The following is a 20318-nucleotide window of genomic DNA, read 5'->3' on the forward strand; positions in this document are numbered from 1 at the left end:
ATAAGTTGAGGAGCATAAGGATTTATAATAGTTCAGCTTATGAGTTTTTTGAATTTACAGTGGTGTAATGGGGTGTTAAATGCATTTTTGACTTAAAGATATTTTTGACTACAATATTTTCAGCTTACAATGGGCTTACCAGGATGTAACCCCCAATGGGGTTTATTGGGACAGCCCATCATAAGTCAAGGAGCATTTGTAGTTTTAATCTCTTCGGATTTGAAAATGAAAAATATACACAAAGCTATATTACCAAAAACATTTTCCTTTACATAAGAAATAAATTCATCTCTTGTTTTAGAGTTAATGATGAAGATGTCAGACTAATGTTATGGGACACTGCAGGTCAAGAGGAATTTGATGCAATTACAAAGGCCTACTATCGAGGTAAAACACAGGATTGATTTATTTATTTTGTTTGGGCACATTATTTTGGCTAAATAACTAATTTTGCTTTCTTTGTTTCCCATATAAGTGTTTCTCTTGAAGAATAGTTAAAATAATTTCAAAGTATTTTTTAAAACCCCAGTTCATTATTCTTCTAAAGATCTTGTATGTTAGCAAATAATACCTGGTACTGTAGACAGTTTGTCTCTGCCTTAGAATTATGTGACTCATGTAGGCATTCCCAGGCCAAATCAGTAAGAAGCTCTTAAATGCCTACTTTGACCCCAAGAAAATGACTGTGTAGTCAGAGTGGAAGCTAACATATGAAAAAGTAAAGCCCTGGCAAATAAGATGGCATTTGTTATGACACATGAAGTCGCATGGTAAAGCCTTTTCAGTGTTGTAGGAGTTCAGAGAAGTGTGAGACACCTGTGAAAGGAAGGAACCATGACTAAAGAATTTAAGGCTCTAAAATGTGGGCTAAAATTTTTTAAGAGGCTAAATTAAACTTCCGAATGGAACTTAAAAGTTTTCTTTAACATCTTATAAAATTTTGCCCTTTTCTTTTGGAATTTAAAACACCACTTTCAGTGTTCCTGTAACTCAGCTGCCAATAGTGATTGAAGTGAGAGAACACAGTAACAAAAGCTTGGTGGAATACCATGTAGCAGTATAGCCTGCTGATGCCAAGTAAATATTAATTGATCATTCATATTGACAAGCATTTAATACTCTGCATTTCACAGATGCTGTGGGAAATAAAAAGGCACAGCTGACATACTGATTATTCCTTCTATGACGTCCCTCTTTTCTGAACTTTTCACCGTGTCATAATTAAAGCTTGTTTCCTAAAGATACAACTTCCTCTGCTGCCTTCTCTAAGGGAGGCTTTTTACCCATATCCCTGCATACTCACATTATTCAAGACTTAAAGGATGTTGGGCAGAAGATGTCTTGTTTCTTACTACTGCTTCCACACCATTCCTCCTCTTTTCTCCTTCAAAAACCTTAGCACCTTGAAAGTCCAGGTCATGAGACTTACCCATCACTAATCCTCCTGCTTGCAATGGTCCATCACCTTCCTTTATCCCTCCTTTGTGATAACACTGGCATCTGGCTCAGTTTCTTCTCCACAATTGTTTGGGTTACTTTTTGAATATTCAGCCTGTTGCTCATTTCCTTGTTGTTTTCAAGGCCAACAATTGTTTCATTACCCCAAAATCTAAACCTCTCTAGTCTCCCACTCTGACCACTACTGCCTATGCTTGTGGCTTGCTAACTTTAATACCCAGACTCTGTCTTGAAACCATCAAGAGCTTCTGTGTTCATTGACCCTACTACTTTTTAAATATGACTTTCCACATGGCTTTACTTCTTTCCTTCCTCAATTTAGTTTTTCTAGTCCTGTAAGCATTTGCTTGCAAAGACCTTTAACTCCCTGACCTGCAATCTCTGCATAATACTTGCTCAGCAAAATGCCCAACCCAGTTAAACCCGACTATCTACCAGTCTGTATCCAAGCACCTGAACCATATAGAGAATATCAGACAACCATTCAGACTGAACTTTAAAGCTACCATCACATGACATTAATGAGTATGGAGTGCTGCCAGGCACTCTCAGTGTTCTTTACTCAAGTCTCTGTCATTTTCCAAAAGAGGTCTTTTGTGTTTTCTCTTGCCTTCACCTTGGGAATCCCTTCCTCCTCTCCACTCTCTGCCGATTTCTTTGCTTCACTTTTTGAGAAAATAGATGGAATCAGTGAAACTGTTTTATCCTTCCCACTATCAAATCACGTTCTCGGTTAAAACTCTTCAGCATCGTACACACAGGACTTTACAACTGTGTTTCTCCTTGTCTGTCCAGCGTCATCTGCTGATTCCTCACTTGTACTTCATCCTTGAGAAATCCCCCATTTTTTTCTTTTCTTTTTACACTATGCCTCGAATGCTTTCTTATCTCACCTGTTGGCTCAAGTGAATTCAGTTGTCCTTAGGAGACAGTATCATTTTGGTTCATTTTTTTATAAAGTGAAATTCTACTGGTTCATCACACAGTCTCATTTTACTTACCAGATGCTATAACTTTATACTCTGACCTTAAGTAATGGATGAAATTCTGTATACACACACACACACACACACGCATATATATATTTAATATATATACTTTATATGTGTGTATATATGTATACGTATTACATATATACACATATTAAGTGTATATATGTATATATTAAGTGTATATATGTGTATATATGCATAAAGTATATATATTTATAAATGCAAATATCTATATATGTGTATATGTACACATATGTTTATAAATATAAACAGATGTATATATACACATACATATATGTATGTGTATGTAAACATGTCTGTGTACATATGTACACATATATGTATGTGTGCATATATACATATATCTATATTTATAAATATAAATGATTTTGCTTAAAGGTTTTTGCTCTGTGAACTAGAAGCCCCAGGAAGGTAGGATCTACCTTGTTTTTAGTTGCCCCCATGACTGTTTCTCTAGATTTGAAGTTTTATTCAGAAAATGTATATTAAGTGTCTCCGTTGTTCTAGGGATATAATAGGCATAGTAAACCTTGCTCTGGCTTCTTTGTCTTAACTTGTATTTATATTCATGTAATAACATTGCTTAGAAATGTATCTGAAAAGTTTCCTTTAAGATAATTATCTTTTTTACTTCTTAAATCTCCTTTTAAATCTACTCTTTGGTATCATAAAAATTAAAATATATTTTATCTTAGTAGAATGCTAGTAGTTGAATACTAAACAGTCCTAAAGAACAGATGATATGGAAGCAGTTATGAATTATTTTTTCAAAGTCTCTTTAAACATCCTGTATTGAAAGATACAGGTTTAATGAAACTGAAATAATAGTTATGTGTACAATGGAAATTCTTCTGACTTCTTCATGGAAGTCTTCTTTAATATGTCACTTTACCCAACTTGAAAGGGAGCCTATGTTTGTGTGTCCTGGATTATCAGAGAAGAAGTACTTGAAAATAGAATAGATATATTGAATGGCAGTATACCAGTATATGTCTCTTGAAGAAATCTATATATATATGAAAGTTCCAAGTGACAGTGTTATGAACTTTTAGGTACAGTTTCATATAAACACATAATTTCTTCTTTTAGACAGGATTTACCACTGATTTTATTGAAGTGGCTTGCTTTTTTATTTACAAATTTATACCAGTTATATAAAATAAATATACTTGAGAAATTGGGTGAATTCAAGTAACTTTTGAATATATAGCTTATTTTTTCACTTTTGAAAACGTAGAATTTATTGTAATAATGACAACTAAGGTTTAATAATTGTACTAACAAATAAATGACCAAAGAAGTTGCCTTTCTAAATTGGTACCAAGGAAACTTGACTTCCACTGCCTGCTCGAAAACACATTTTGGTTTCTTGCCACCACTGCTTACCACGATTTACTGTGTACTTTAAGGCCTCCCATCCATAGTAGCTTTGGTTGTTCTCTATGGCTACCAGTTTGGATCCTGAGCACCTACATCATGCTGTAAGGTTGAGAATTACGTTTTTACTACCCCAAGCCGTTCTTGGAATAGATGGTATTGTTTTTTCTCCCAAGGCTCCGTCATTCAAGTAGATGATATTTTAATCAAATTATGAATTTCATCAGCCTTGACAGTATTGATTAACAGGTCTTAAATGTACAGTTTTATTCTTGAGTAAAAGTTATTTGTATTTTTTAATGGGGTTATTACCACTACCTTCCCCACACTCAGGAAAAAAGTAAACATAAAACCTACGTGGAAATACCGAAAAGAAGTAGGATTACTTGAGATTTTCATTATTTTACTTTTATCTACTGAACTTTGTCTTCTAAATTCTCTGCATGAAATGTCTGTTCTTTTTCTTTAGGAAATAGATGGCCTATTCCTTTGTAAGCTTTTGACAGTTTGATGTGGCAGTTATTACTTTTTAACCAATAGGGTTATTTTTAGAGAATATATTTGACATTATGTTTCTGTAATTTAAAAAGGCAAAACTGGCTGGGGGCAGTGGCTCAGGCCTGTAATCCCAGCACTTTGGGAGGCTGCAGCAGGCAGATCACCAGAGGTCAGGAGTTTGACACCAGCCTGGCCAATATGGTGAAACCATGTCTCTACTAAAAATACAAAAATTAGCCTGGTATGGTGGCGCACACCTGTAATCTCAGTACTGGGGAGGCTGAGACCTGAGAATAGCTTGAACCCGGTGCAGTGAGCCGAGATCATGCCACTGCACTCCAGCCTGGGCGATAAAGCAAGACTCTGTCTCAAAAAAAAAAAGGCCTATCTTAGTAATTTAACGTTTTTTTTAGCCAACTATATTAAAATGGCAAAGAGGGTGAGATACTGAGACAGGTCCTCAGTTTCAACTTCTTTTTCTAAATGGTAAAAATAAACATTTATCACAATACAATATAAATTAAAGAAAAAACAGCAATTATACATAAAATTGAAAAAACAGTATATTGAACATTATTTTATGTTTTCCCTTTGGGGAAACCTCTTTGGGGTTCCATTAAAATGCTTTTGGTTGCTGCCAAAGAAAAGGAATTTCAAACTGGCTTAAAACCACAGAGATTTACTGATTTGATAGAAAAGTCTGGAAATAGCATCCCTTTTAGTTGTTTGTTCAGCCTTACTGATTCTCCTGGCTTTGTCTCCTCTCTGTGTGAGGTACCTCCTCATGTTGATTTCCTTTTGGGTTGCAAGATTACCACCAGGAGCAATGAAGGCCACATGCTTTGTTTCCATCCTTGGGGAGAGAGGGTTACTTCCCACAGCAGTGGTTCAGATGCCCTGAGCTTTTCTCTGACTAGACCACCCTTGACCTGATTGCAGTAATGAGAGGGATGTGATTAACTGACTTGGATCACATTGTTCTCCTTGCCACCACCACAACTCCCACCTCCAGCAGAGAATAGGTTTAGTCTACCTAAACCATATGGCTGCTATACAGTGGGGAAAAGGTGTTTTTAGGCAGAGATGCCACCTAGGCAGTCAGACAGTATTTGCTGCTAGTACAGGTATAGATAGTGATGAAATTAAATAGAAATAAAAGTAAGAGAAGGTAAGGGCTAGAAAGAACGAATTAAGATACAAATGTAGTGGTAGAAACACTATGCCATATACAGTTATGACTTGCTGATTTAAATCCAAGAAATGTATTATTAATGATGCATAAAAATCAAACTAAAATTTTAAAAAGAAAAATCTTACTATAGTTCATTTAAAAGACCCATTATATCAAAGCCATTGCTCAGAGGTATGATTATGGACTTGGAATGCTGGCTTAACTGTATAGTGAGAGATTTTGAAACAAGACCTTCTTGTAAATAGGTTACAACAGAGCACAGATTAGGAAGCCTCTGGGATCCCAAATGGTTTCTCTAAAAGACTTTCTAAAAGAAAGTCGACTCTAGGCAGTAGGAACCAGTGCTTTTAGTTAGTACAGAAAGATACAGACAACATGAAATAGATTTCTGTTACAGTTTTTTTACTGTTGACTTTGGTTTGTAGGAGAGGAAAAATATCTTTTTCCTTCTACTCGTTTTGGTCCTTGATTGGGTCTCTAATAAAGGATAGATTAACAAGAGAAAAGCTTACAAATTTATTTAATATCAGTTTTATGTGACAAAGGAGCCTTCATAAGGAAATGAAAACCCAAATAAACAGTTAAACCTGAGCATTTTTATACCAGGTTTGAGGAAAAGTGCAAAGTCGTTGAAGAATGTGATAGGACAAATAGGAGCTAAGAGCAGTAAACTGGAGGAAACTTAGCAAGATTCATCAGCAGAGGTTCATTCAGATTCCTTTTGGTGTCCCTCTCTCTTCAGAAATGAGGATTCTCCTTTCCTCTGGGTATAGGGAGGTCACCTCTCACCTGAGGGGCTTATGACCTCCTTCAGGTGAAGGTCAGAAAATCCTTCCTTTGGGAGGCCGAGGTGGGTGGATCACCTGAGGTCAGGAGTTCAAGACCAGCCTGGCCAACATGGCGAAATCCCATCTCTCCTAAAAGTATAGAAAAATCAGTTGGATGTGGTGGCGGGCACCTGTAATCTCAGCTACTCAGGAGGCTGAGGCAGGAGAGTCGCTTGAACCCAGGAGGCAGAGGCTGCAGTGAACCAAGATCATACCACTGCACTCCAGCCTGGGCGACAGAGCAAGGCTCCATCTCAAAAAAAAAAAAAAGAAAAGAAAAGAAAAAGAAAGAAAATCCTTTCTGAATTTTATGACCTGCTTCAGCGGAGAAGGGGCTGGGGGACATCAAAGTGACGCCCCTGCTTCTGCTGTTTTCTCAAATTCCTTCAGCTTAAAATATTCGGTACATCAAGGTGCCATATTTTAGTTTAGCATGTCCAGAGCCCCATTGTTGGTATCTCTTAGATGTGGCTCATCTCTGCCCCTATGAAATTCATGTGCATTCTTTGCTCTGCCACTGGGGGAAGCACAGTTCCTTCCCATTATAGTTCTCTGCTTTTTGTCTGTTGGTTTTGATTTTTCACTCTCACTCTCAGCCACTGCATCTTTCTCAGGCTTGAGTCAAGGCATCACTAGTCCCAAATGTCCCCCAGTTGCTGGAAATACATAACATCCTCCTTAAGTGGTCTTGCCAGCATCCATTCTTTAAGGTTTGAGAGGAAGGAGGTGGTGATAGCACCCTCGTCCATCCTACCGCGCCTTTTTGCAGGAGAGAGGGTCTGGAGTACAGTACTTCCTCTAAAGAAATTCTTTACAGATCCCTTTTCTTTCTAACCCCCGTCTCATATTAAAAAAAAAAAAAAAAAAAATTCTTGACGTGCTTGAGGGGGTTCCAGAGTTGTGTAGCAGGATCATCAGCCATTTGCTTTCTAAATTATGCAAATGATGATCTGTCTTATAAATCTTGGAATCTTTTATGTGTTTCATGCTTCATTGGTACCTCAGTCAAAATTTTTTTTTTTTTTTTTTTTAAAGGGTGGAGGGTAAGGTGTCATCCTTTGAGCTTTTTAAAATAAATATTAGAAAGGGCTTTTTGGTTATTAGGATTTTTCCAAACATAAAAGAACCATGATGAATCACAGTTTGACAAAGTATTTTAATTGTCTGAATGGAAGATGATATTCAGTTAGAGGAAATGGAAACAAGTGGTTGTCCAACATTTGTCAGAATTATTGTAACCATAAAAGTCATCCATAAAAAGTAATCCAGTTGATTTTGTTTCCATTTTAGTAATACATTAGGTCAAATCAGACAAGGTGGTGCAGCATTTGATATAAAGGCTTGGTATCACGTGAACCATCCTGCTTTGGAGATTTGTGTACCATTCTTTCTAGAGATTGTAGTTTATCTTCTAGGACTTATTTTTGCGATCTTATTTCAGATTTTTTATTTCCTGCAGTTCTTGTTTTTTGATTTTGTTGTTTATACTGTACAAATCCATTTTTCTTCTGTGGTTTAATAGTCATACATTCTCTTATTCTTAAGGTGATTGCCTTTAACTTAAGGCACTTACTGTCTTAGTTTGAGCATTTCTGTGCCCGCCCACTGCCCCACATGAGCGGGGCAGGTTTATTTGGGACATGATCGCAGGAAGTATAGTGAAAGACTAGGGAGAATGAGGCAAGGAAGGGAGAAAAACCAGTAAAGTGTTCTAAGTATCACTGTGGGCCACTGGGGCCCAGTCTCCCTGAGGAACCATGAAGAGAGGCGTCAGGAGCCCAGCAAAGGGAGGCTGAGGTGTTACTTCCACCCCACAAGAGGTATTGCTTCCCCCTTGGGGATGTATCAGAAAAGCCCCCAGCAGAACAGCAGAGCCCCCTGCAGCATAGGCTGGAGGTAGGGCAAGAGCAACTGGCACAGGAACTGTCTTCCACTGCTGCACTGAAGCCCGGCTGAGGGGACATGCCATGCATGCGGCCACAGGCCTCAGCTGTAGGGTTTGTTTCTTTACCTGCCTTGATTATGTAAACATCTTCCCTTTCTTCACACAAGCACTTTGGCACATTCCCACATTTCTCTGGTCTCTCCCCATTCTGTCCCCTGCTAAATAATTTTGGGGTTCTTGTGGACATACTTTATCTTTTGGTCTTTGATTTTTTTAAATAACGTTGAGCTTTTCTTAATCATTCTTACTGCCTGTATCTCTGGCACTATCTGTTTTTTTTTTTTTTCCATCATATATGCTTCCTCTAAGAGGTTTTTATGGTTAAGTGTCTGAGACCTTGAACACTTGGAAATATCCTATTGTGCCCTCAAATTTAAATGGCAGTGAGCTGGACATAAAGCTGTAGGCTTAAAGGTAATTCATTGAGTTTTATGATAAAGAACAAATTTTTTTCTTTTTCTTTTTTTTTTTTTTTTTTTGAGACAGAGTCTCTCAAGCTGGAGTGCAGTGGCACAATCACAGCTCACCGCAGCCTCAACCTTCCAGGCTCAAGCAGTCCTCCCACCTCAGTCACCTGAGTAGCTGGGACTACAGGCGTGCGCCACCACGCCTGGCTGATTTTTGTATTTTTTGTAGAGATGGGGTTTTGCCATGTTGCCTAGGCTGGTCTTGAACTCCTGAGCTCAAGCGATTCACCTGCCTTGGCCTCCGAAAGTGCTGGAATTATAGGTGTGAGCCACCGTGCCCAGCACAGTTTCTTAAAATATGATTACATAATTTTTAAAAAAATTTATAGTTGAGGTAAATATTACAGCTCAAGTACATATAAGTGTATTTATCAGTATACTAATGTGATCTCTTCAGTTTTATTTTCCCACACATTCTGAGGAGGTCTCAGGGTGTCTTTGTCTCTCTCTTTCTGCATTTTGAATAATTCATTTATTATTTGGATTAAAACCTGTTTTTAGGCCAGGCACAGTCACTCACACCTGTAATCCCAGCACTCTGGGAGGCTGAGGCAGGCAGATTGCTGAAGCCCAGGAGTTTGGGACCAGCCTGGGCAACATTGGGAGTCCCCATCTCTACAAAAAAACAAACAAACAAAAAGCAAAGAATTAGCTGTGCATGATAGCAGGCTCCTGTAGTCCCAGTTACTCCAGAGGCTGAGGGCTAAGGGGTCATCTTTTGAGCTTTTTAAAATAAATATTAGAAAGAGCTTTTTGGTCATATATCACCCCCCCGGTGATATATAGATATATAGACTATTTTTGGCTCTAGAGTGTCTTAGATAGCCCAGACATATCTTGAGTCTTAGTAGAAAACTTTTATACCAGAGGGATCTGTAAAGAAGCAGTAATGGTAAGAAAACATGCCTTGATTTCAGGAAATCCTCTTGACCCCCAGGATGATTTTCTCTTGTTGCTTACATGCCTGCTTTTATCACCATGCTACCTGAATCAATAGCTAATAATTTATAAAACTGCTTCTTCTAAGAGGTTTCTGCTTATAAAGTCTTTGATATTATCAGCCTAAAATGACAGTTGATGGTTAAAATATTGTCAATGGATACAGTATGGGTGGGTAAAATTATGTAGTTAAACAGGGTAAAACTAAGTTTCCCCCACCTCTCTCTCTCTCCCTCTCTCTTTCTCTCTCTATATATATATATGTGTGTGTGTGTGTGTGTGTGTGTGTGTGTGTGTGTATGTATATATAACTCTCGGTATTGGCTTTCGAATTATATTCCTTAGGATTGCTGGTATTCTACTGAAATAAAATAATACAATTTATTTAAAAAGTGAATAGAATGAGCAAATTATGATTTTTTTCTCATAAATTTTTCATAAATCCTTGCTGAAAGAAATTAAGCAAATGACAAATTTTTCTGAAATCTGCACTGAAAGAAATTAAGAAGCAAATTAACAAGAAGAATTTGGCAACAACCTCTAATTTTAGTTTACTATTCTCTCTAGCCTTTATAATGGAATTAAATCAGTATTTTATGGTATTCCAAAAAGAATGTGTATGGTTTTGAGGGTACTTTGACAGTTGAACACATTTGAGAACCACTGTTTTTGGTAAAAATGAGAATAGAGTTTATATGTTGAAAAGTAAAGAGTGGTACAAAGATGAGTTCAACATTTATTTACATAAAAGTTGTTTTGAGTGGATAAAAGTTGCCCCCATTCTGCGTGAGATTGTGTTATTAATGTAAATGTAATATGTTAATGTCAATAACTTGATTGATTGATTGATTTATTGACTGTGAACTTACAGGAGCCCAGGCTTGTGTGCTCGTGTTTTCTACCACAGATAGGGAATCTTTTGAAGCAGTTTCCAGTTGGAGAGAGAAAGTAGTAGCTGAAGTGGGAGATATACCAACTGTACTTGTACAAAACAAGATTGATCTCTTGGATGATTCTTGTATAAAGAAGTAAGACGGCTACTTTGGGGGAGGAGGGACAGTCATTCTATAAAGTTAAGACATTTTAATTTTTGCATAGTTTTACAGGGTCTAGGAAAAATTCTATACTTTCATTTTGAAGGCTTTAATTACTTAAATATTTTAATTTACTTAAAATTTCTATGAGCTATTCTGTGTGATTGGTTTGGGTTAAAAAATTCATTCTGATTCCTAAGTAGAGAAAATTAAAGGAATAAAATTTGAAGGCTCTTTTAGAATTTCTTGTCTTTGCACAAGAAATCTAATTCTTCATGTTAAGTCAAACCTTAATATACTAAGAATGTTAAGAAAAGCATCCCTAGATTTTGTAATATCCAGAATAAGTAGCTATTCTTGTTGATGAATTTTAATTAAGGGTTCAGATTCATATTGTTTTGTATATTCAGAACTCTTATGCTCAAATTTGTGAACAGATAATTTCTGTTTATAAATATTTACTCATTGCATTATTAATATTTTTGCTAGCTTTGAAAATATTTGCTTGGTTTTTACCTTTTTTTAAGTCTTCTTATGTTAGTTATCTGTTGCTGCATAACAAGTTAACCCAAAACTTAGTATCTTAAAACAACAGACATCTATTATATCACAGTTTTTGTAGGTCAGGAATTTGGGAGTGGCTTAGCTGGTGGTTTTTCATGAAGCTGCAGTCGAGATGTTGGCTAGGCCTCTTCTCACAGAAAGGCTTCACTGGTGCTGGACCATCCATTTCTATGATGGCTTATTCACTTGGCAGGAAGCCTTAGTTCCTTGTCAGATGGGCCTCTCCTGTTCTCACAACACGGCGGCTGTTTCTGCCAGAGTGGGTGATCCAAGAGAGAGCACGACAGAAGCCACAGTGTTTCTTATGGCCCAGTCTTAGAAGTCACATACTGTCCCTTGTATGTTAGTGGACACCCAGACCAACCTTGATTACAGTGTCGGAGGAGACTACCCAAGGGGCTGAAGACCAGAAGCCAGGGGAATAGCGGGAGCCTATGGGGTATGTTTACAACTCTCTAATGACATTAATATCAGGAGTTCACAACCAGGACTCCTGATAAAACTAAAATTAGGAGTACAATTTGGAGATACAGTCATTAATATAGTGACTTCGGATTTAGGCAGCAAAATTGTTTCATGGCCAGTAAGAATAAAATAAGTAATTCGCTATAAGATTATTAGAGTTTAACTACAGGTGTTCTTAGGAGGAGAGAAAATTAATTAAAATATTATGTAAAGAAAAGTGGTATTTTCTTATTTTAGGGCTAGAGATTAATGACTTTATAGAAAAGTCTTCTGTGTACACATACGGTATAAGAGTTGGTGTTTATTTCTCAAGAATAGTGAAGACTAAAATCAGTTCAGGCACTAAGTGAAAACATAGCTTTCAACTGATTTTACTTAATTGGGCATTGATATCAAGCTCCTTTAAAAAGAAATACGAAAATTTTCTAAAAGATCTGATCCCCCTTCCCTGCCAAACTGTATTCAGTAAATGTAATTAAAAGTGATTTAAAAAACAAGCTATCAGAAGGCACCTTTGTAAAGCATTTTTTTTTTTTTTAATTGATGTGCAGTGAGGAAGCTGAGGCACTGGCAAAAAGGTTAAAGTTAAGGTTCTACAGAACATCAGTGAAAGAAGATCTAAATGTGAATGAAGGTAAATTGCCTTTTAAGGATACATATTGCAAACAAAATTTTATTCTTGCACTTTTAAAATTGTGTTGTTTAGAAATTATATTTATAATGAGAACAAGTTTTTAGTATATGCAGTGTATGTAGAGTATATGCATATGTGGTTTTGATGCCTACCTGTTAAAAATAACTCAGTTGTTTTAGAACTCCACGGTGTCGATATTCCGCTAGGTAGTTACAATGACTTTAATTTGTTTAATAGTATTTCCTAGTTTAAGAAAGTGAAATTAGAGAAAGATGATCAGTTATTTTTCTCATTCTAGAATTGCCAATTATTTAGACTACAACTAGATATTCTCTTGGATGTCTGTTTTGGATACTTTTCTTCACATAAAGAAAGTAGACATCTTTTCAAGACTGAGTCTGTTTAGTGTTGTTTAATATTAATCACTATTCAGATACTTAGAAGAGCCAATCACTGCAAGTATTATTTCACTCATTTACTAATAAAATACCATTACACATTTGTTAATATTATCATTGTACTCAGATACTGCCCAAATAATTTTTAAAAGTTGAATTTTTAACTAGATTGTATGCTCCTAATTCTAACTTTAAATTTGTTTAGTAAGCATAAATATTATAAATGATGTGAAATAACAGATTTACATGCATAAATCATTGACCTGGTTCTGGATGTTTTCTTTTTATTCTAGTTTTTAAGTATTTGGCTGAAAAATACCTTCAGAAACTCAAACAACAAATAGCTGAGGATCCAGAGCTAATGCATTCAGGTAGTAACAAAATTGGTAAGTACCTAGGAAATTTTAGCCCATATTTACTTGGTAAGGTTGTTTTCCATTATTATTATATTTACTTTAAAAAATACATATAATATGCTAATTTCTTTCAGAAATGTGATTTAAAAGTGATTATTAAACTGATAACTGATTATTAAACTGATAAGTATCAGGTCTCTTGTTAAAAGGTATATTGCGTTAATGGGTTTTTTTTGCCATTGAATTTTATAAACCCATTTGATAGATTAAACACAGCAGAGATAAAGACTTTTTGTGAAGATCTGTCCTGTATGTAAAGGAGCTTTATAACACTTATTCTTCTGAATCTGTACTTATACTGGCTCTTACCTTTTCCTTTTCTTACCATCTTGCTTATTACCCATTACTAATTTTGCTTTTTCTTATATTAAATGCTAGCAAAACTTTAGCATTCCCTGAAGAACAAGTGTGTTGTATTCTCTTACACAATAACTGCCTGACCATGTATGTCTCTCTTCTTGCTTTGGATTCCAGGAAAATGAGAGCCAAAGTTGCTGGTTCTAAATCTTTTGTATAGTCTCTTAAGGAATTCATATCTGTATTCCGTCCGCCTTCAGTACATACATAGAAACACATTATTTTCTAGACCTGTTTTAACTTAGATGTTTCCTGGATTCTGGCTTTTTTTTTTTCCCCTGACTTCGCCATTTTCATTGCAAAATTTCTTGCCATCAGAGACCTTAAATGCTTTGTGAACACAGGACACTTACAATAAGCCTCTACCTGGTGTGGTCTCCTTGGCCCTACTCTTGTCTTCTTCATATCTAGTGATTAATGCTTTATCTAATAAGACATATTGTGGAACAAAGTAAATGCAGATTCTCTTCATTCCAACATTTAAAGATGGTTTTACCCTTCCTTCTGTGTAGCCTCCTGCCACACCATTATATATATGTACCCCATTTACTGGTTCTCTCAGAGGTCTTGATCTTTTCTGAGTATGCCCCATGCTTTCTTGCTTCTTCACTTTTGGTCATTTTTTTTTTCTTCTATTGAGAATGACCTTTTTCCCATCTTTTGTCGAAGGAACACTTCATTCCTCAAGGCCTTTCTAGAAAGTTCTCAGTTGTGTATCTGCCTGCCTGAAGAACACACAGCCTCCGTACTTTTTCTTTCTTTTTTTTTAATTAAAGAAACACGCTCTCACTGTGTTGCCCAGGCTGGTTTTGAACTCCTGGGCTCAAGTGATCCTCCTGCCCCAGCTTCCCAGTGTTGGGATTATAGGTGTGAGCCACTGCCGAGCCTCCATCTTCTAGAAGAATAGACATCTAAGTCCAGGGCATTGCCAAGTGCCCAGTTCTACCTTCTTCATGTAGTTTTTCCTTTCTTATGTTTCAGATGTAATCTGTCCTTCCTTTGAACCTTCTGTAAGATTTTGTCTCTTTTATGACACTTAACATATAATTTCATATGGCATTACTTGTTTACTGTCTTATTACATTGTAAACTTCTTGTGGGTGAGAATTGGTCTTAGTCACCTTTGTATCCCTGACAGTGTCTTTGGCCCAGAATTTTGTATGTCATGGATGCTAAATCATTCATAAATTGAAGGTTTCATTTTGTGAATACCACAGTTCATAATGGAAACTATAAAGTTCTTTATCTTTTAGCTACTCATCACTTTTATCTGTGGGCCACTTTTTTACTGTTTTAGCACAAGTAGGAAAAACCTATCTTACTAGTATTAACACAGAATCTCACAAATAGCTGGGTGTGGTTGCTCGTGTCTATAATCCCAGCTATTTGGGAGGTTGAAGCAGGAGGATTGCTTGAGGCCAAGAGTTTGAGACCAGCTTAGACAACATAGCAATATCCTCTCTCTTAAAAAAAAAGGAAAAATTAGCTGATGACACATTCCCGTACCTGTAGTCTCAGTTACCCAGGAGGCTGAGGCAAGACTGCTAGAGCCCGGGAGTTGAAGGCTGCAATGAGCTATGATTGCACCACTGCACTCCAGCCTGGTGACAGAGCAAGACCCCATCTCTTAAATTAAAACACACACAGCCCTCACAAATACTGTTGTTATTGTTGTTAACTAAAAGTTAGGTATTCTTGAGGAAGTGACATGATGTGAAGTTAATAAGTTATTAAAATTATTGTATTTGCCAGGCGCAGTGGCTTACGCCTGTAATCCTAGCACACCTGTAATCCCAGACGGGTGGATTGCCTGAGCTCAGTAGTTTGAGACCAGCCTAGGCAACATAGTGAAACCCTGTCTCTACTATAAAATACAAAAAATTAGCCGGGCGTGGCAGCGGACGGCTGTAGTCCCAGCTACTCGGAGGCTGAGGCAGGAGAATCACTTGAGTCCGAGAGGCGGAAGTTGCAGTCAGCTGAAATCATGGGACTGCACTCCAGCCTGGCGACAGAGCGAGACTCCGTCTCCAAAAAATAAATAAATAAAATTATCATATTTACTGATTTCAAATGTCAAAGATAAATTGTTAGTCAAAAGATGCAGAACATTGTGTAGAATATGCCACAACTTAGGTAGGAAAGAGAATATATATGCATTTTAGCTTATATATGCATAAACTGTATCTGGAGGGATAAGTAGGAAGAGTAATAACATGCATACCTTAGGGGAGGAAAACTGGCAAGGGGTGAAAATCTGGGTGAAAAAGAGCCCTAATGTGACCTCTTTTATAGCCTTGGAACTTTGTACCATGTGTATTAGCTATTAAAACTCAAACAAAAGCTTTAAAATCATAAATCTGTGTCCATTGATGTATGAATGGATAAGCAAAATGTGGTATATACATGCAATGGAATATTATTCACCGTTACAAAGGAAGGAAATGCTTCAGTGTTCTAACGTCGGATGAACCTTGAAGACATTATGCTAAATGAAATCAGTCAGTCACAAAAAGACACTATTATTCCATTTATATAAGGTAGAGTAGCTAAAATCATGAGACAGAAGATAGAATGGTGGTTGCTAAGGTCTGCAGGGAGGGGGAATGGGAGTTACTGTTTAATGGGTATGGAGTTTCAGTTTTAAATATGAAGAGTTACGGAGATGGACAGGGGTGATCATTCCACAACATTACAAATGTATTTAATACCCCTGAACCGTATGCCTAAAAATGGTTAAGATGGTAAATTTTGTTGGATTTTACTGCAATTTTAAAGATACTGTAAATACTTGAAAGTATTACTTTTACTAACAAGCTGGATGCAACAGGTAACTCTGAGGCATGTCAGTGGCAATCACTGTTTTCCCTCAATTTATACAGGTGTGTTTAATACATCTGGTGGGAGTCACTCGGGTCAGAATTCAAGTACCCTCAATGGTGGAGATGTCATCAATCTTAGACCCAACAAACAAAGGACCAAGAAAAACAGAAATCCTTTTAGCAGCTGTAGCATACCCTAAGATGTTTTGGGAGGAAAATAATTGAATTACATTGTGCAGTTCATTAAGAAACCCATCCAGCTGTCATGGTATGTTACAAGGTTTTCAGCAGACTTTGCACCTAATGGCTCTCTGAAAGTGACAGACTTAAATATTGCTCTGCAGTGCTTTTCAGAATGTAGAGTGAGACCTCTGGTGGAAAAATTATTGCCCTATGGACTCCTTTAATTTTTTTTACATTAGACGAAGCTTCTCCTATTTTTAAACGAATGCTATAAGAAATTTCAAACACAGGTTTTGCTGAATTTTAAATGCTGGAAAACATAAATGAAATGCCTAAATATATTGTTACAGATTTTAATACTATGGATCAAGGAAAGATAGCATTCTTTTCCTGAAATTGATCATCTAGCTTTTCTGTGAAATAATATTGAATCTGAATACTTTCACAAAATAATACTGAAAGGTAAACCCTAAATCTTGCCAGCCTGCATTAGTATTTTGGCATTGGTACTTGTGCAATATCTGTGTAATGTAGAATGTGAGTTGTGCATGCAGATGTCTGGTACTGGAGTAAGCTGAAGGTATGTGCATTATTTAAGAAAATGTACATTCTAATTCACTTATAAAACCATTTACATATTGTGTATATGTTTTTATTTTCAAATGAGAAACTCTAGACATGTATTTTGCAAAATGAGCTTGGGTTTAAAAAGCGCTTTGTGCCAAAAATATCATGCCTAATTTTTATAGTGCTTTACTATCAGAATTTATAGTTTATTATATCTTTTAAAAGCAGTAAGCAGTTTTCGTCTGACAGCATAGATAAAAGAGGAGTATAGGAATTTGAATGCTAGAGCATCTCCCAGGTGAGCCTTATTGCAAAATCTTTTTGGTATAGTCACCCATAAGCATGGTGAGCTCCTGCTGTCATCAGGTCAGCCAAAGCCCCTTAAGAAGGTACACAGCACATCTGTAATCATTCAGGAGGTCCTGTGAAGTGTGGTGATGCATCTAACACCTTTTGCTGCTCACTGAGAACCCAGCTTTGAACTTACAAGATTATACTAACCATTTTTAAAGTGCACAAAAATATTATTATTAGTCTTAACTAAAATTACAGATTTTATAATGCCCTGCAACTCTAAACCATCCTTTTGTTTACACATTTTTGTATGGTATTTTAAGATTATCACTTCAAAATTTCTATAACCTTCAGTTTGTATAGCACTTTCTCAGGTGTCAGTCCCACATACAAAATCATTTCTTTTACAAAACGATTTAACATGTAATCATGTGTCAGAGCATAAATTTTGTCACTTGGGACAATAGCTTTCCAGCTAAGATAATTGCGTGAACTCTGTGAAAACTGATTATCACTCATCAATGGCTTTATTTTTAACCTGTAAATAACCCCTTTCAATATACCTGGTTTTTACAGCATTTCAAAATATGTAAAAATAACTTTTCTTGGAAAATGTGTCATGAAGTCATTTTTCATTATTTGTACTAAAAAATGTTTTACGTACGCCTTTCGTGTTTTACCTTGTTTTTTGTTTTTTAAGTCTTCCATCTGCACTCCCCTCGTCCTCCTAATGTTGAGAAAATCAAATTTCCTCGGTGTGTCCTTGTTAAGTGATCAAAAGTAAATGTTCTCTTTGCTATTTTAGATTGAAAAATAAAAAAACTAAAAAGAGTAAATTTCGCTTTTCATTATATTGAAATGATCTGGCATTATCTATTTCACAGTAATATAAAATGTTTATTTTTATGTCACCAGTTGTCACTACTCTCATTGCTGACAATGACATAGGTTTTGGGGGCAAAACTCAGTTCCTAACAGTGGATACTGCTAATGAGTCATCTTTTCTACTCTCTTCAAATTGTCTCTTTAATTTTTGCACAAAATAATATTTTGCAGTAAATAATCTTTTGGTCTTTATTGGCAGAAAAATCACTTGTTATATGTGTTCTAGTTGTTTTTCATATTAGTTGTGTGGCTAAAGGCATGTTACCTATATTTAAAAAAGTAATCTCTGAGGATAGTTGCAGTTCCTGTAATATTTGCAATATAATTTTATGTACTTAGTTTTGTCTTTTTTAAAATAAGAACTGAAGAGAGATCTTTGTTACATATTTGAATTTTTAATTTGCACTGCCGTATTTTAAAACTAACCATAATTAGTCATTTAAAATAATTAAGTAGGCCTGAAAGTCAGCCATATGTTAATTTCTCAATTTAATCAATTCTTAAAGCCTTCAAAAATTGACATTTTTTTTCCAAGACCCTTCATTCTCTTAAATAACTCTAATTATTTTATGAAACCATGTATACTGAAGAAAAACTTTGCCAAGATTCCAGGTGATTGTGCATTTGTACTCTAATCTACTTTTTTAACATTACGGCTAATCTTTTGCATAGACATATTGCTGTGGAATAATTGCCGTGTTTCCAAGTTCCTCAGGTTTCCCTTTACTTTTCCAGTCGCTATGAATTAAATAGTATACAGAATAACCCACATAAGGCAATATAGTTAAATAAAACCAGGTTAAATTATTTCCTTTGTATCTGCCCAAAGTTCATAGCCCACATGTATTTTTTCAAAATAAAGCTAAAACTACCAAAAAGAGGATGAAAGCTTTCCTCATTATGGAGTGAAGTTTTAGGTGGTTGCTTTAGAAGTTGGCAGTGCAGTGCTCAGAAAGAACTCTCAACATGTACTCCTTGGACCTGTGAGTTTTAGGAAATTGGACCTTTTCTGAAGACCTTAGAATAGGGAGTTGGCCTTAGGACCTAGTGTCCCAACTTAGTGTTGGACCCTTTTAATATAAGATAGTGTTAATTATTAGCATCTTTTTCAAAACCTTTGGAATAGTTACTGGTAACCTGATAAAATGTTCCCATTAATCTATCATTTGTCTGTTTCTCTGAAAACAAAATGAACTGATGAGGTGAAAGCTTGTTCCACGTGGCACCTACCTAATGAACAGGACTTACTCAGTTTTAACTGTTAAGAATGTCATGTGTACTATTGTCACTCCTTACGTTTTCAGCTGTAAAACATGTAAGTCTGTCATCATACAGATGAATTCATTTGCTAACAAAATATTTAAAACCGGCAGTACACTCTGAAATATTCAAACTCCTGGCTAACTGGATGATTTGGCTATAATAATCTTTATTAGGTGGTACTTCTTTTCATCTCTCCCTCAAAATATCTACAGTAGGATGTTAGTAAATGGTCTTTTAAAAATAAAAAATTTGGGATAAAAGGAAAACTGAATTCCTTCTATATTTTTGTTACTAATAAATAGTGCTTTTGTAAATTTGAATGGAAAACCACTTGTATGTATTGCTATTTGGTTGCAGTTATACTCTGGAGCTTAATTTAAAACACACTACTCAATAAAAATTTCATGAAGGATGAATTCCAATAATCAAAAAATAAATGCATTTCAAAGCTAAAATTTTGTGTGATATGTATGATTGTATCAACAGTGTGGAACTAAATAGTAAAATATATAATGCAACTTCTTTAAAGATCAAAGCAACCTAAAATTATTTCATATTTCAGATACTCTGCCAATATTTAATAACCTCATTATATTGAAAGCAGTGCTAACAAGAAATGGCAGGAGGGCTACCCTAAAATTGTATATTATATGCTGGGAATGGTATGGAATTGAGATAGGGCAAAACATACTCTATATGCACTTATAGTCTATATAAAAGACA

The 20318-nt window shown here is 35.9% G+C and overlaps 1 protein-coding gene across 3 annotated transcripts in view; it reads left to right on the forward strand.

The window, feature by feature from the left end:
- The window catches only part of RAB23 (RAB23, member RAS oncogene family), a 34443-nt gene extending 14393 nt beyond the window's left edge, over positions 1-20050 (forward strand). For all 3 annotated transcript variants that reach the window (XM_030928225.1, XM_030928226.1, XM_010387925.2), the window contains exons 3-7: positions 302-387; positions 10588-10744; positions 12331-12413; positions 13105-13197; positions 16464-20050. In XM_030928225.1, coding sequence (XP_030784085.1) covers positions 302-387; positions 10588-10744; positions 12331-12413; positions 13105-13197; positions 16464-16603 — 559 coding nt within the window. In that variant the 3' untranslated portion in view covers positions 16604-20050. The remainder of the gene's footprint in view (positions 1-301; positions 388-10587; positions 10745-12330; positions 12414-13104; positions 13198-16463) is intronic.
- Positions 20051-20318: the final 268 nt, after the last annotated feature.

The sequence above is a fragment of the Rhinopithecus roxellana genome, chromosome 4, assembly GCF_007565055.1.
Source record: "Rhinopithecus roxellana isolate Shanxi Qingling chromosome 4, ASM756505v1, whole genome shotgun sequence".
In the NCBI taxonomy this organism is placed as follows: domain Eukaryota; kingdom Metazoa; phylum Chordata; class Mammalia; order Primates; family Cercopithecidae; genus Rhinopithecus; species Rhinopithecus roxellana.